This window comes from Mastigoproctus giganteus, unplaced genomic scaffold, assembly GCF_048544385.1.
Source record: "Mastigoproctus giganteus isolate SK-2022 unplaced genomic scaffold, ASM4854438v1 scaffold_15, whole genome shotgun sequence".
Lineage (NCBI taxonomy): Eukaryota > Metazoa > Arthropoda > Arachnida > Uropygi > Thelyphonidae > Mastigoproctus > Mastigoproctus giganteus.
In genome coordinates, this window is record NW_028328292.1 from 3,286,359 (window position 1) to 3,301,622 (window position 15,264).

Below are 15,264 nucleotides of genomic sequence, written 5' to 3' on the forward strand. Positions count from 1 at the left end.
ACACCAGCTACACTTATCTGGAAAAAAATCAGAAGGATGACCAACAATTCTCAATTAATCCACTCTCCATTGCTAAATTGGAAGGGACAGTTGGTTACAAACACCTTAGATATAGTCAGCGTGCTTGCTGAAAATTTTTCGAATACATCTGCTAATTGTGCATACCCCACAGCTTTTAAAACGTACAAGAAAGAGGCCGAAAAAATAAAATTAAACTTTTCTACCAATCAGTGTGAACAATACAACTTGCCACTCACGGCAGCAGAACTAAAACAAACTCTGCTACAGGTGAAACACAGCGCAGTCGGTCCTGATGAAATCCATTATGCAATGGTACAACAATTAGATGAACAGTCCCAATTAGCCCTGTTAGATCTATACAACAAAATATACCTTGAAAATTCTTTCCCAAACAAATGGCACCACTCAATAATACTAGCTTTCCCAAAACAGGGAAAAGATCTCTCAGACCCACAGAACTACCGTCCCATAGCTTTGACTAGCTGCTTAGGCAAGATCTTAGAGAAAATGGTCAACAATAGACTAACATGGTATCTAGAAAATAATAATCTTCTCAACCCAGAACAATTTGGCTTTAGAAAATATCGCTGTACCTTGGATGTACTTATACAACTGGAAAATCAAGTAAGAAATGCTTTTCTCAGGAAACAACACCAAGTCATGGTTAATTTTGATATCCAAAAGACATATGATACCACGTGGCGATATGGTATGCTTAAAAGGTTACATCAACTTGGCCTTAGAGGACATCTACCCCTCTACATATACAATTTCCTTAAGAATCGGACCTTCCAAGTTCGAATGAACAATACACTTTCCAATATATTTTATCAAGAAGAAGGGGTCCCTCAAGGATCTGTACTTAGTGCCACACTTTTTGCAGTCCACTTCAGCACAATAATAGAACAAATCCCCAACAATATCTTTACAACAGTTTATGCTGATGATTTCAGCATTTCTTATCAAGCGCAGCATATGAGGACAATAGAACGGCAATTGCAAGTAGCCATTAACAGAGTCATAAAATGGACGGAAAGAAATGGATATAGAATATCGGTACAAAAGACTGCATGTATACATTTCTGCTGAAAAAGGAATCTCCATCCTGACCCAGAACTCTGGCTGAAAGAACAGATCATCCCAGTTAAAAATAGTGTCCGTTTCTTAGGATTAGTTTTTGACAAAAAACTGACTTTCCTAGAGCATATCAGTCACATAAGAGTCCACTGTTTGAAGAAAATGAACATCTTGAAGGTCCTATCCGCTATATCCTGGGGAGCAGACAGGACAATCCTACTATGTTTATATCGCCTTCTCATTCGGTCTAAGCTAGACTATGGTGCCCCAGTCTATGACTCGGCAAGACCTAGTGCCCTGAGATGGCTCGACCCGGTACATCACTGCGCACTACGTTGAGCCCTTGGAGCTTTCCGCACCTCACCCGTGCAGAGCCTGTACGCCGAAGCTCAAGAACCTCCTCTGCAAATCAGAAGACAAAATCAATTACTCTCTTATGCAGCTAAAATAAAATCCTTACCAGAGCACCCTCTACAGAAAACTCTTTTTGCTTCTGAATGGGAACAACATTATCAGCAACAACAAAGAATCAATAAACCTGCGAATGTGAGATTAAAAAACCTTCTTCTCAGTAGAGAGCTTAACCTAGATAGCATAAATCCGCTGACGAAGCAGTCTACTCCACCATGGATAATCAGACAACCTTTATGTGACTCCTCCTTCCACATTTCGAGCAAACAAATCCTTTCTCATATAAACCATCAACAGCTGCATGCTGCTTATAAGGCACAATTTTCAGATCATTGCTTTCTATATACAGATGGATCCAAAACTGATTCTCATGTGGGAGCGGCAGTTTACTTTTCTGACATCACATTGGCCCAAAAACTTCCAAAAGACTGTAGCATTTATACCGCAGAACTGCAAGCCATTATGTTAGCACTAGACGAAATCGACCATTCAAGTTTTCAAAACAGCATAATTTTTACTGACTCCCGTAGTTCCATGATGGCAATACAAAATATCAGCTCTAACAAACATCCTCTACAACAGTAGATTCAATACAAAATATCAAGACTCCTTGAACAACATCATAACATTAGATTTTGCTGGATCCCAAGCCATGTCGGAATACATGGAAACGAACAAGCAGACAGAGCTGCCAAAGAAGCTAACAACAATATTTCTGCATCAGAATATATCCCTTTCTCAGACTATAAACACGTTATTGATCACAGCGGGATACATCACTGGCAGCAGCAATGGCAAGTACTTACCACTAACAAATTGCATCAGATTAAAAGATTACTCCAACCATGGAAATCCAGCATTCAGAAAAATAGACGCGATGAAGTGATACTTGCTAGGTTAAGGATAGGACACACGTATTTCAGTCACTCTTATCTTTTGCGAGGAGAGGATCCCCCTCTATGCCCTATCTGTCACATACAACAAACAGTAGAACATGTACTGATTACTTGTCCAGCTTTTGCAGATGAGCGCCAAAACTCCTTCAAAGAGCTAAACAAACGTCACTCCCTCACTCTCAAAACCATACTGGAAGATAGAAAAAATATAGCAGATGTTTTTCAGTTCCTCAAGAAAATAAATTACTACAATCAAATATAAAACTAAATATTATTTCTAAAGCAAGCTATAGTCATTCTCTGTTACTCTTGGAAATCATTAGCAGCAATATACGAATTAAAACAAAACCATTATATAAAATATAAAATTTTACAGGCGCATTTTAGCCGCAGTAGCTCTTGCGCCAAGAATTCTTAAACCAAATCAAAATCAAACTAATGCTAATGCTATTATAAGGAAAAGAACTATATGTATCAAACAAAAAGTATTGATTATGTAAATGAGCAGGTTGTTGTTGCCATTTTTTACTTACCATAATGAATTGAAAGTTGATCCTGTAAGCCTGTTTCATATGTAATTTTGAGGTTGTTAAAATAAATTGCAAATTTGTAATTTTTTTATGTTAAATTATGTAACATATACTGTTATAACATATTATATAAACTATATTATATAATATAAATATAGTTATATAAAATATATTATATAAATATATTATATAAAACCATATTATATTATATAAATTATAGTTAAATTATATAACATATACTGTTAACATATACAAAACAGTATATGTTATATAATACTGTTATATAACAGTATATGTTATATAACATATAACATATACTGTTATATGTTATATAACAGTATATGTTATATACTGTTATGTATATAACATATTATATATATATATATATAATATGTATATATAATATTGCATTATTATTTTAAAATTAAGGTACATCACATTTTCCGTTTAAAATATTAAGCTGTTTGGTCCACTTGCATCAAAATAGCAAAGCTTAAAAACAATGTGTGGACTGAAATTTTCTTACAATGGAAATGATTTCTAATCAGTTCATGTCATTTAATCATGTATTCATTTTGAAAAATTGGGTAATTTTTTGTGTTATAGCACATTTAGCATATCCTGCCTGTGTTCAAGTTCCCCCATTACTACTTTCAAAACTGGCAGCACTAGAAAACATTGACAATAAAGCTCTATCAATGCATCACATTTCTAGCCTTATTAGAAAATTGGTATGTGCCTGCATGGAGTTTAAAAATTTATTCATTAGTTGCTGAAAATTTATTTTACCTGAAAATATGATAATAATGGAAATTTTCATTAATTATTGGTAGAAAAGATATTGTGGCTAGTGGACTACGGACATTTGACTTCCAAGTTATGCCATCCAATCCAAGCCATGTTTTGGTTACAACAGATGCTGTGAGTGTTTTGATTAATCTATACATACATTTATAACATTAGATTAACTTATCATTATAATGATACTTTCTCAAACTCATTTTTATGAAATTTATGGTGCATCGCATAAGTGTAATTAACATTTCTGTTACTAAAACAATTTTGAAATTTTTTTTATCTCAAGTTCAATTTAGATTAATTTAGGAAATTCCCACTCCATTTAACCCATTGTGTGAATGCAAACACCCACTAAAGAAGAAAAATCTAAAAGTAAAAGAATTCAGAACCACAGTGACTACTTTAAAGAGGCATCAGTCCTGTGAAAATTCTCAAAATATTTGCATTTTTGGCATGGCTTGTTAGCAGCAGCAGAACTGTGGATGCCCCTATGTGATAGATCAGGACTGACATGACAACCGAGAATGCATCATAGATATGGTTATTTCAATAACTAATAAGATAAGGAGTTATTCAAGTTACTCACACATGAGGAATTATTCAAGGAGGGGAATGCCAGATGTTAATCAAACTCTAACAGGGAACTAAGTGATTTTGTAATAACAGAGCAAAGTGGAGGAGAAATTGTTGAAGTTAAACAATTTCTCCTCCACAATAAAAGGCACCTGGGGCAGATGGAATCTACCCCACAAATTGCACAATAAATCCACTTTTGTTGATATTGTGGAATTTATTACGTATGTGTATTTACACAAATATATATTATTTGTTACAAATGAGGTTTACGTAATAGAAGTTACTTAATGCATATTCATGCATTAAGAATAAGCAGATAAAGGAACCACTTGTTGGCAGTGACCACAGTGTGCTGATGTGGGATTTGCATTTAAAGATGCAACTACCATCAGGGGTAATGGGAAGGGTTTTTGCTTTTGTAAAGGTGACTACAGTGGTCTCAGACAGCTTTTAAATTCTATACAGTGGGAATAACTGATAATGTTACCAACAGCAAATTCTAAATGGGAAGCATTTAGAATTTGACTAATGAAACACATGTCAGAGCAGAAAAATGCATGAAATGCATATAAATTATCAGGCAACAGAATCCTATGATAGACATAATGCATGAAATGCATTTCATAAATGCATGAAATGCATATAAATTATCAGGCAACACAGAATCCTGTGCTAGTCTGTTATCAAGTCACAAAGGAGGTTAGGCAAGCAAAGGCAGATTACTGTATGAGAAATCTTTGGCAAAGTATGCAAAGATTTCTTTAGTTATGTAAAGAAATCAGGTAGCTGACAAACTGAATGAGTATTTTGCATCTGCATTCACAGATGAGGTATTCTGTGGGGAAGTAGAGGCCAGAAGTTTTTAAAACTCTACCAGGGAGCTAAATGATTTTGTAATAACTGGGAGTAAAGTGAAAGAGAAATTGTTGAAGTTAAACATAAGAAAAGCACCTGAGGTGGATGGGATCTTTCCAGTTATATTAAAGGAGGCAACAAAGAAAGTAAGCAAACCCTTATCCATAATTATGGATCATACTTGGATTCAGGGAAGGTCCCCATGGACTGGAGATGTGCAAATGTATCCCCAATTCACAAAGGTGGTTCAAAGGGTCACACAAATAATTATAGACCTGTTAGTATAACTTCTGTTCCTGGGAAAATAATGGAGTCACTAGTTAAAGAGGTATTACAGGATCACCTAGACAGGACTGCAGTAATAGTTCAGGCACAACATGGGTTTGTTAAGGGGAAGTCTTGTGTGACCAATTTGTTTGGATACTATGATGTGATCACAAAGGAGCTGGATGCAAAAAATAATTTTGATATTGTATAGTTGGATTTCAGGAAAGCTTTTGATGCTGTTGCACATGGATGACTGCTGTACAAATTAGAGCACTATGGCATTAAGGGCAAGTTGCTGCTACGAATAAAGGTTGAGTCGGAGAAGACAGAGTAGTAATCAATGGACACTACTCTTCGTGGACTAATGTTATTAGTGGAGTCAGCCAGAGTTCAGTGTTGGTTCCATTGTTGTTTTCTATATTTATCAGTGATACTGATGAAGGTATATATCAGGCTTAATGTCCTAGTTTTCAGATGATATGAAGGTTGACAGTGTTGTTAATGACAGTATGCTACTGCAACAGAATCTAGGAAAGTTAGGTAGATGGGCTGAGAGGTGGCAACTAAAGTTTAACATCGACAAATGCAAAGTACTGCATATGGGTAGCATTAACTGCAGAGTAATGTACCAGTCCTGCGGCATTGCACTCAGCATGGTGTAGAATGAAAAAGACCTTGGGGTATTTATGCAGTCAGATAAGAATTTTTTCTGAGCAGTGTAGACAGGCTGCTAGAGCAGCTCATGGGGTCTTGTAATGATATACAGGAATTACAGGGATAATCACCTCCTTATATAAACAAGGGGATAAGGAGGTGATTATCCCCTTGTTTATATAAGGGAATGGGAGGCCATCCTTGAGTACTGCATACTCAAGGATGAATGACTAAAATGAGGGGCCTCGTTTATGAAGAATGGAGAGCTGCTGGAATGAGTACAGAGAAGGGCAATGAGATTAATGAGGGTAACAAAGGGTTGCTCTTACCAAGAAAGGCTTAAGTTCTGCAAATTGAAGAGACTAGGCATCTGCAAGATTTGAGTGCTAGTCACTTGAATGGTTTGAGCATGCTCAATGCTGATGGGATTCTTCCTTTTGCTCAGATTATACACCTGACTGGGTATAAATTCAAATTGAGCAAAGATAGTTGTAGAGTAGCTGGGCAGATATTGCCTTTAGCCAGTTGGTGGTTGATTGCTGAAACAAACTTCCATCTTTTGTTGTGGATTTGACAGCTTAAATAAATTCAGTGAATTTATATAAGTTGATAGCTTAAATAAATTCAAGGAAGAACTTCACAAACTTTTGGAATTAATGGATGGGTGAAGTGGGAAGTTTTTTTTTTTTTTTTTTTCAGGTTGATGCTGTATAAGCTTGCTTTCTTGCATTGTATGCCTCTCTCTACCAATGCTAATTTGATGAATGTTATTTGTCTCATTGCCGACCGGGCTAGCCGAGTGGGTAAAGTACCTGCCCAGCAACCCAAAGGTCGCGGGTTCGATTCCCGCCTCGGGCTTGGATCAAAGTACTACAAAAACCTTGGGAGGTGCAATATGGCCACAGACGCCGATGCGCCAACAACTACCAAATCAAAAAAAAAAAAAAAAAAAAAAAAATTTGTCTCATTTCTCACTTATAGTGTGCTTGTTTCTCATCTTTTTCCAGAATGTCAGAAGTTTAAAAAATAAACTTTAGACATAGATTTACTTGTTTCATTGTATTATGAGATTTTTGGATGTGCTCAAAACTTTTATTGCTGACTGTGATCTCTCCAGATTTGGCTGTAATTTTAATTACATGATTTTAATTTAAAAATAAGCTTTGTTTGTTTGTCATTCTTTTTCAAAATTGATTTCTGATATTAAGTCTTTCCTAATTGTTGTAAACAGTAAAGCCTTGGCAGTAAAGTTGCTTTTTTTTTCTCTTCTTTTTCTTTCTCTCTTAAAAGTTTTATAATCTTTTTAGTTTACCTTACTCCTATCACTGTTAAATTGGTACAGTCATTACTTGGTTAGTTTGTTAGCATCTCCAGTCTTTCTGATGTTGCTGTAATTGGGTAATTTTAATTTTGCTGAGAATATGATGTTTATGTCAAATATTGTTTTATTCAGAAATGAGCTACCTTTAATTTACTTGAAGTTCCTTCTCTTCCTTCCCCTCCCCCTGCTCAAGGATTAGTTTTTTTTGGACAGAATTTATTCTAATTACTTTATTTCTGACTTTGTTTGTTCTGCTGACATTTTTAATTATGGCCATTTACCTGTATTTTTTTCATTTAGCTGTTTTTTTACTCAAATGAGGTGGTTTCTATTGTTAACCATTGACTTTAAGAAAGCAGGTTTTTAATCCAAAATTTATTTGATTGGATTTGGTTGTGTTACTGTTTTGACTTTTTCTGTGTTTTTGTTTTTTATTCTCCCTTTTGATGATATGTTCTTTTGGCTGACTTCGATAGTTTATACTGGTTTCTCAGTTGTCCATGTCTAAAATTTGCTTTTTGTCTTGAAACTTTGGTGGTGTGAGTACCATTGGTCTGGACATGTAAACCTGTCTTTGCAGTGCCTTGGCTGGTGCTTTCTTTTAAGAGATTAACTCAATATTGAAGCTGTTTTTTATTATTATTATTATTATTATTATTATTTCTCTTATAAAAATTTATGCAGATGATATAATCTTATATACAATAGGAAAGGACCTAACAAAAATGGCGAATGATTTACAACAGGATGCAATACATTTACAATCTTGGCTGCACGATAATAAATTAGCACTCAGCTTTGAAAAAACTAAATTTTTGGTAATAAGGCCTCCTCATCAAACCTTGGACATTCAACCCTCTATAAAATTGCACAAACATGATTGCCTACATGAACAGAATTTCCAGAATTGCAAATGTCTAACTGTGGAAGAAGTCTCAAATCATTGTTACCTTGGGTTATGGATCGACTACAGTCTAAGTTGGATAATGCATATAACAAACTTGTACAAAAAAATGAGATTTTATGTGTACTTTTTCTACTACATTAAGAATAAGTTAAATCTTAGAACAAAAGTAACCTTATATTATGCATTAGTGGACTCCCAACTCAATTATTTAGTAAATATATGGGCACTAGCAAATAAAACAGAAATAAGGGCAATAGACAACTTAATGAATAGGATTCTGAAACTTTTAGAATCCTATTCATTAAGGAATGACCTGAATAAGAGAAGGCAATCTCTTGGAATGACCTGAATAAGAGAAGGCAATTTTTGTTGAAACATAAAATATTGTATCCAGTTCAAAAACTAAAGTTAAATCTATTCTTAAAAAATCTTAACACTATTTTTGAAGAGTCGAATCTGCAAAGAAATGTCTCACATAATTTAAGGAACCCAAAAGCAATTACTTTGCCTCACCCTAGGATACTAAACATATTTGGAGATAGGCACACAATGAATGTAATAAACAACTTGCTGGCTAGTGTTGATTTCAGGCTCAGGAGAAGTTATCCCATCTCCAAATTAAAATTCCTAATAAGAAAATTCTTGATACTCAATGACACAGTAGATTAGAATTGATATGCAGATAAACTACCTCTGTTTACAGTGTGGAATATACTATGTGTAGTAACTTCATAGTCTTTTCTGTAAGATAACAAATTTGTACAAAACTTGTAAAGGAAGAACTACAACTTGTTGTCAAGAAATTTACTTTTCTTAACAAGTTCATTTATTGTAAACGAATCCTCTTGATAAATAAAATTGTATTGTATTGTATTATTATTATTATTATTATTATTAATAATAATGTTGCCTTGATTGTTTTTAATTATGAATATAGGCAAATAATAGATTCACTCGTTGAAGAAACAATGCAAGACCATCTAGACAGGAATGCAGTTATATGTCAACCATATCATGAATTTGTTCTGGTGTGATCTTGTCTTACCAATCTGATTGGATACTGTGATATTGTAACAAAGGAACTGGATTCACAAAAAATTTTGATATCATATGCTTAGATTTTAGAAACCTTTTGATACAGCTCCATGTGAGAGGCTGCTGTGCAACTTGGAGTGGTGTGGCAGCATCAGGGACAAGTTACTGCTAGGGATAAAGGGATAGTTGATTGGGAGAAGACAGAGTGATTGTCAATAGGCACTGCTCTTCTTGGACTATTGTTATTAATGAAGTTCCTCCCAACCTAGGATTTAGTGCTGGGCCAATTGTTTTCAATATTTATTAATGATATTGATGAAGGCATATCAAGTTTAATGTCTAAGTTTACAAATCACAAGAAAGTTGGCAGGGCAATTAATGACAGTAATCAAGTTATGCTACTACAGTAAGATCTAGAAAAATAGGCAGGTGGACTGAAAAGTGGCAATTGAAGTTTAGTATCAACAAATGCAAGGTACAACATATGGGTATCAGTAATCCCAAAATAACATACCAACTGTGTGTGTGCTATCACACTCAAGATGGTAGAGAACAAAAAAGACTTGGGGTAATGCAGTCAGACATGAAGTTATTATTATAAAATAAAAATTATTATTATTAGTGGCATATGATGCAAGGAAGTGAACTTATAAAGCATCAACCAAGAAAGAAAAAGAAAAACTCCACATCACTTGTCCACCCCATAATTTGTCTGGGTTTTCCTTGAATTTATTCAAACTGCCTACCTTCACAGCACCATGTGGAAATTTGTTCCAACAGTCAACCGCCCACTGGCTGAAGGCAAACCTCCTCACATCTATCCTGCAAGCATTCTTCCTCAATTTGAATTTATGCCCCCTCATGTAAGTGTGAGAAAGGGGAAGAATGACATAAGCATTGAACTTTCTCAATCCATTCAAAGCCTTAAAAACCTCAATCCATTCAAATCCTTAAAAACCTCAATCAAGTGCCTAGTCTTAAGATGCTGAAATTTGCAGAATTGAAGCCTGTCTTGATAAGACTACCCTTTCAATTCCTTCACCAATCTCATTGCCCTTCTCTGCATGCATTCCAGCAGATCCATATCTTTCCTAAAGTGAGGCATCCAGACCTATATTCAGTACTCAAGATGTGGCCTAACCATTTCCTTATACAACAAGATAATCACTTTCTTGTCTCTGCTAGCAAAGTTCTTGTATATCATAGACAAAACTCCATGAGCTATCCATTATTATTAGCTATATGGTGCAAGGAAGCCTGAGGCTTATGCTGCACCAGCCAAAATAAAATTCCAGTTACCCTGAGAGAGAGAGAGAGAGAGAGAGAGAGAGAGAGAGAGAGAGAGAGAGAGAGAGAGAGAGAGAGAGAGAGAGAGAGAGTGAGAGTCAAAAGGGAATCACCAAGAAAGAGAAGAATGATGATATCCAGCTCAGGACCCTGGGTGTGCCAAGCCCATACTCATCAGATGTGAGCCCCTGGGGTTAAATGTCTGCATTGCTCAGAGAACTTAATAACTGAATGCACAATTATCCCCAGCTATATAATATTTTTTATTTTCTACTACCCTGAATGTAGTACCACACAGTTAGCGCATTAATCTGGGATTACTGTTACCCATATGCAGTACTTTGCATTTATCAATGTTAAACTTCAACTGCCATTTGTTGAAGTTTAACATTGATAAATGCTAGGAAGGACAGGCAGGCTAGGAGAGGTGGAGGGGTTATGCCCTTAGTTAAGAAGCATATTAAATCTAAAGCAGTGCATCCAGTTGTCATAGATGACGAGTACAATGTTGAGTCAGTTTGGTGTGATATAAGCCCTGGGAAAACAAAATTGAGAGTAGGAGTGTGTTATAGGCTTAATGATTGTAATGAGTATACCCAACAATTATACAGAGAAATAGAAGCCAGCAAATCAGAATGTCTTATAACGGAGGATTTTAACTTTCCAGATGTTGACTGCAATTTGTGGGTGGTCACACGCGCACGCACACACTAGCAAGTTGACTGTTTTCAGCATATTAGAGAATCAACAAGAAGAAGCTACAATTGATCTGGTTATCAGCAGTGATTCTTCAGGTGTTAGGAATCTGCAGGAAAAAGACCCACTAGGTGGCAGCAATCACAGTGCACTTATGTGAAATTTAATTAAAGACATAACTACTGTCAAAGGCTTTTGCTTTCATAAGGGTGACTACAGTGACCTCAGACAGTTTTTAAATTCTGTGCAGTGGGACCAACTGATGATGGTATTACCAACAACAAATTCTAATTGGGAACCATTCAGGCAAGTAATCAAAGAAGTTACTAGACTTTTCATACCAACGAAAAAATACTGTTCAAGGCTTAGACCTAAATGGATGTCAGATGAACTATTGAGACACGTGGCACAGAAGAAAAGTGCATGGGATGCATATAAATTATCAGGTGATAAAGAAGCCTATGGTAGATATAAATTACTCTGTAATTAAGTCCAAAGGAGGTTAGGCAAGCTAAGGCAGATTATGAGAATTCTCTGGCAAAGAATGCAAGGAAAAACAGCAAAGATTTCTATACTTATAATAGTTGAAGGATGGGGTTAAATCACATTGGGTCACTTGTTGAATATGGGTTAATTGTTGATGACCCTGCTCAGGTTGTGTACAAATTGAATAGGTATTTTGCATATACATTAAGACATGAGGAATTCTTTAGAGAAGGGGATGCCAGAAGTTTATCAAACTCTAAGGAGGAGCTAAATGAGTTTGTTATAACTGAAAGGAAAGTGGAAGAGAAATTGTTCAAGATAGACATAAAAAAAGCACCTGGGGTGGATGGAATCTCTCCACTTATATCAAGAGAGACAACAAAGAAGGTAAGTAAACCCTTAGCCATAATTATGTGAGCATCCTTGGATTCAGCGGAGGTCCCCATGGACAGAAATGTGCAAATGTATCCCCAATTCATAGAGGGGGATCAAAAGGTGATGTGAGTAATTACAGACCTGTTAGCTTAACATATTTTCAAGGGAAAATAATGAAATCACTGGTTAAAGAAGTAATGCAGGACCATCTGGACAGTCATGCAATTATACTGTAATCATAGTATGGATTTGTTATGAGGTGGTCTTGTCTAACCAATCTGGTAGTTTACTATGATGCATCAACCAAGGAACTGGATGCAAAAAATAATTTTGCATTCATCACATAATTGGATTTCAGGAAGGCTTTTGATACTGTTGCATGTAAGACTGCTATACAAAGCATATAAGACTGCTGTACAAACTGGAGAAAAGTGGCATTAAGTGCAAGTTACTGCTGTGGATAAAGGGATGATTAAGTGAAAGAAAACAGTGAGTGGTTATCAGTGGGCACTGCTCTTCATGGACTAATGTTATTATATAATATCTTTATTGCAATCAGCAAAAATAAGTAAATTTTACATGTATGCTTGATGAAATTCCCATAACAGCAAAAATTCTTCAGGGTTCAACGTTGGGCACATTGTTGTTTTCAGTATTTGTTAATGATACTGATGAAGGTATATCAGGCTTAACGACTACGTTTACAGATGATACAAAGGTTAGCAGGGTGGTTAACAACAGTCATTAGGGTGAGCTACTGCAACAAGATCTAGAAAAATTAGGACGGTGGCCTGAGAAATGGTAGTAGAAGTTTAACAATGACAAATGCAAGGTACTGCATATGGGTAGCAGTAAGCCCAGAGTAATTTATCAACTGTGTGGTACTACACTCATGGTAATGGAGAATGAAAAAGACCTGGGGGTAATTGTGCAGTCAGACATGAAATTATCTGAGCAGTGCAGATATGCTGCCAGGACAGCTCATGGGGTTTTGTCAATGGTATACAGGCACTTTTGCTAGCAGGGATAAGGAGGTCATTATCCCTTTGTATAAGGCCATGGTTAAGCTGCATCTTGAGCACTGTATACACATTAGGCCTGAGTTTGAGAAGGATGTAGATCTGCTGGAGTGGGTGCAGAGAAGTGCAACCAGACTGGTGAAGGAAACAAAAGAGTACTCTTTCCTAGAAAGGCTTCAATTCAGAAAATTGCAGTGCCTGGAGACTAGGCACTTGCAGGGAGATCTGATTGAGGTGCTTAAAGCCTTGAATGGATTGAGTAAGCTGAATGTTAATGGCATTCTTCCACTTGCTGAGACTACATACATTAGGGGGTATAAATTCAAATTGAAGGATTGTTGCAGAATAGATGTGTGGAAGTTTTCCTTCAGCCAGCTGGTGGTTGATTGTTGGAACAGGTTTCCATCTGTTGTGGAAGTGTATGGGTTGAATGAATTCAAAAAAGAACTAGAAAAATTCTTGGAGGGTACGAATGGACGAACTGTGTAAGGTTCCCCCCCCCTCTTTTTGGCTGATTCTATATAAGCTTGCTTTCTTGTATCATTTGTCATTACTACTACTACTAGTATTAAGCCGGATATACCTTCATCAATATCATTAATAAATGTATAAAACAATGATGGCCCCATCACTGAACCTGGCAGACTCCACTAATAACATTTTTCCATGAAGATCAGTGTCCATTAATAACCACTCTCTGTCTTCTCTCACTCACCATCCATTTATCCAGAGCAATTACTTGCCCTTAATGCCACACTGCTCCAATTTGTACAGCAGTCTTATATGTGCAACGGTATCAAAAGCTTTCCTGAAATCCAAGTATATGCTGTCACAATTATTTTTTTTTTGCATCCAGTTTATTTGTTACTGCATTATAATATCCAATCAGAATGGTCAGACAATGCCCCTTAACAAATCCATGCTATGACTACAGTATAAGTGCATTCTGTCTAGATGATCCTGCATTACTTCTTTAACGAGACACATCATTATTTTCCCTGGAACAGAAGTTAAGCTAACAGGTCTGTAATTACTCATGCCTCCCTGTGACCTCCCCTTTGTGAACTTGGGATATATTTGTAAATCTCCAATCCATTGGCACCTCTTATGAATCCAAAGATGCTCTCATAGTTCTCTGAGCACATAGAGATGGGCCTGCCAGGAGAGCTTGTGGGGCTTTGTAAATGATATACAGGAATTTTGCCAGCAGGGATAAGGAAGTAATTATTCCATTGTTAAGCATCTTGCATCTTGAGTACTGCATACAAGTATAGAATCTCATTTCAGGAAGGATGTGAGTCTGTTGTAACAGATTCAGAGAAGAGAATTAAGATTAGTTGAGGACACAAAAGGGTAATCTTATCATTAAGACTTCAGTCTGCAAATTGTAGTATATGAAAACTAATTACCTGATTGGAGATCTGGTGAAAGTGTTTAAGGCTTTGCATGGATTAAGTAGGCTAAATGTTGACAGCATCCTTACTATTCATCAGATAATTCACTTGAGGGGGCATAAATTTAAATTGAAGAATACAAATAAATACAAATGGTACCACAGTACCATTTGTATTTATTGCATCAGGAGCATCTTTATTTCCAACACATGTAAAACCGAAATTCAAATAACTATCATTATACTTTCGTTTTGGTCTTTTATTAGTTGGTTCCTGTTTTTTTACTTCGGATTTTTGGGGAACAAAAGGCTGCAATTGTTCATTCTCACTTTGAAGTGTGGCAATATTGTGTTCGTTTTCATTGAACACAGTTGCACTACTATAAGTACTTTGCTTCTCGTTTTAAAGTTCCTTTTTTCAAGCATACTTCTCTATGCAAAGCCCACAAAATAAAGTGTTCCGCAGTCTATTTGATTATTAGTCTATAGCAGTATATTAATAACAGAAAAAAAATTATGTTAAATATTATAATGATACAAAAGTGGTGTACGCTACAAATATGCAAAATGTATTTATTTTATTTTTTCAATAATTAATTTCAATTTTTCGCGGAACACTTGTTCACATCTCACAGAACACAGTTTGAGAAATGCTGTCAA

At 35.8% G+C, this 15,264-nt stretch overlaps 1 protein-coding gene across 2 annotated transcripts in view; it reads left to right on the plus strand.

Moving 5' to 3' along the window:
* Positions 1-15,264, plus strand: part of LOC150074911 (cytoplasmic dynein 2 intermediate chain 1) — a 466,509-nt gene that overhangs the window by 351,340 nt on the left and 99,905 nt on the right. For both annotated transcript variants that reach the window (XM_090389329.1, XM_090389330.1), the window contains exon 20: positions 3,769-3,856. In XM_090389329.1, the coding sequence (XP_090245455.1) occupies positions 3,769-3,856 (88 nt within the window). The remainder of the gene's footprint in view (positions 1-3,768; positions 3,857-15,264) is intronic.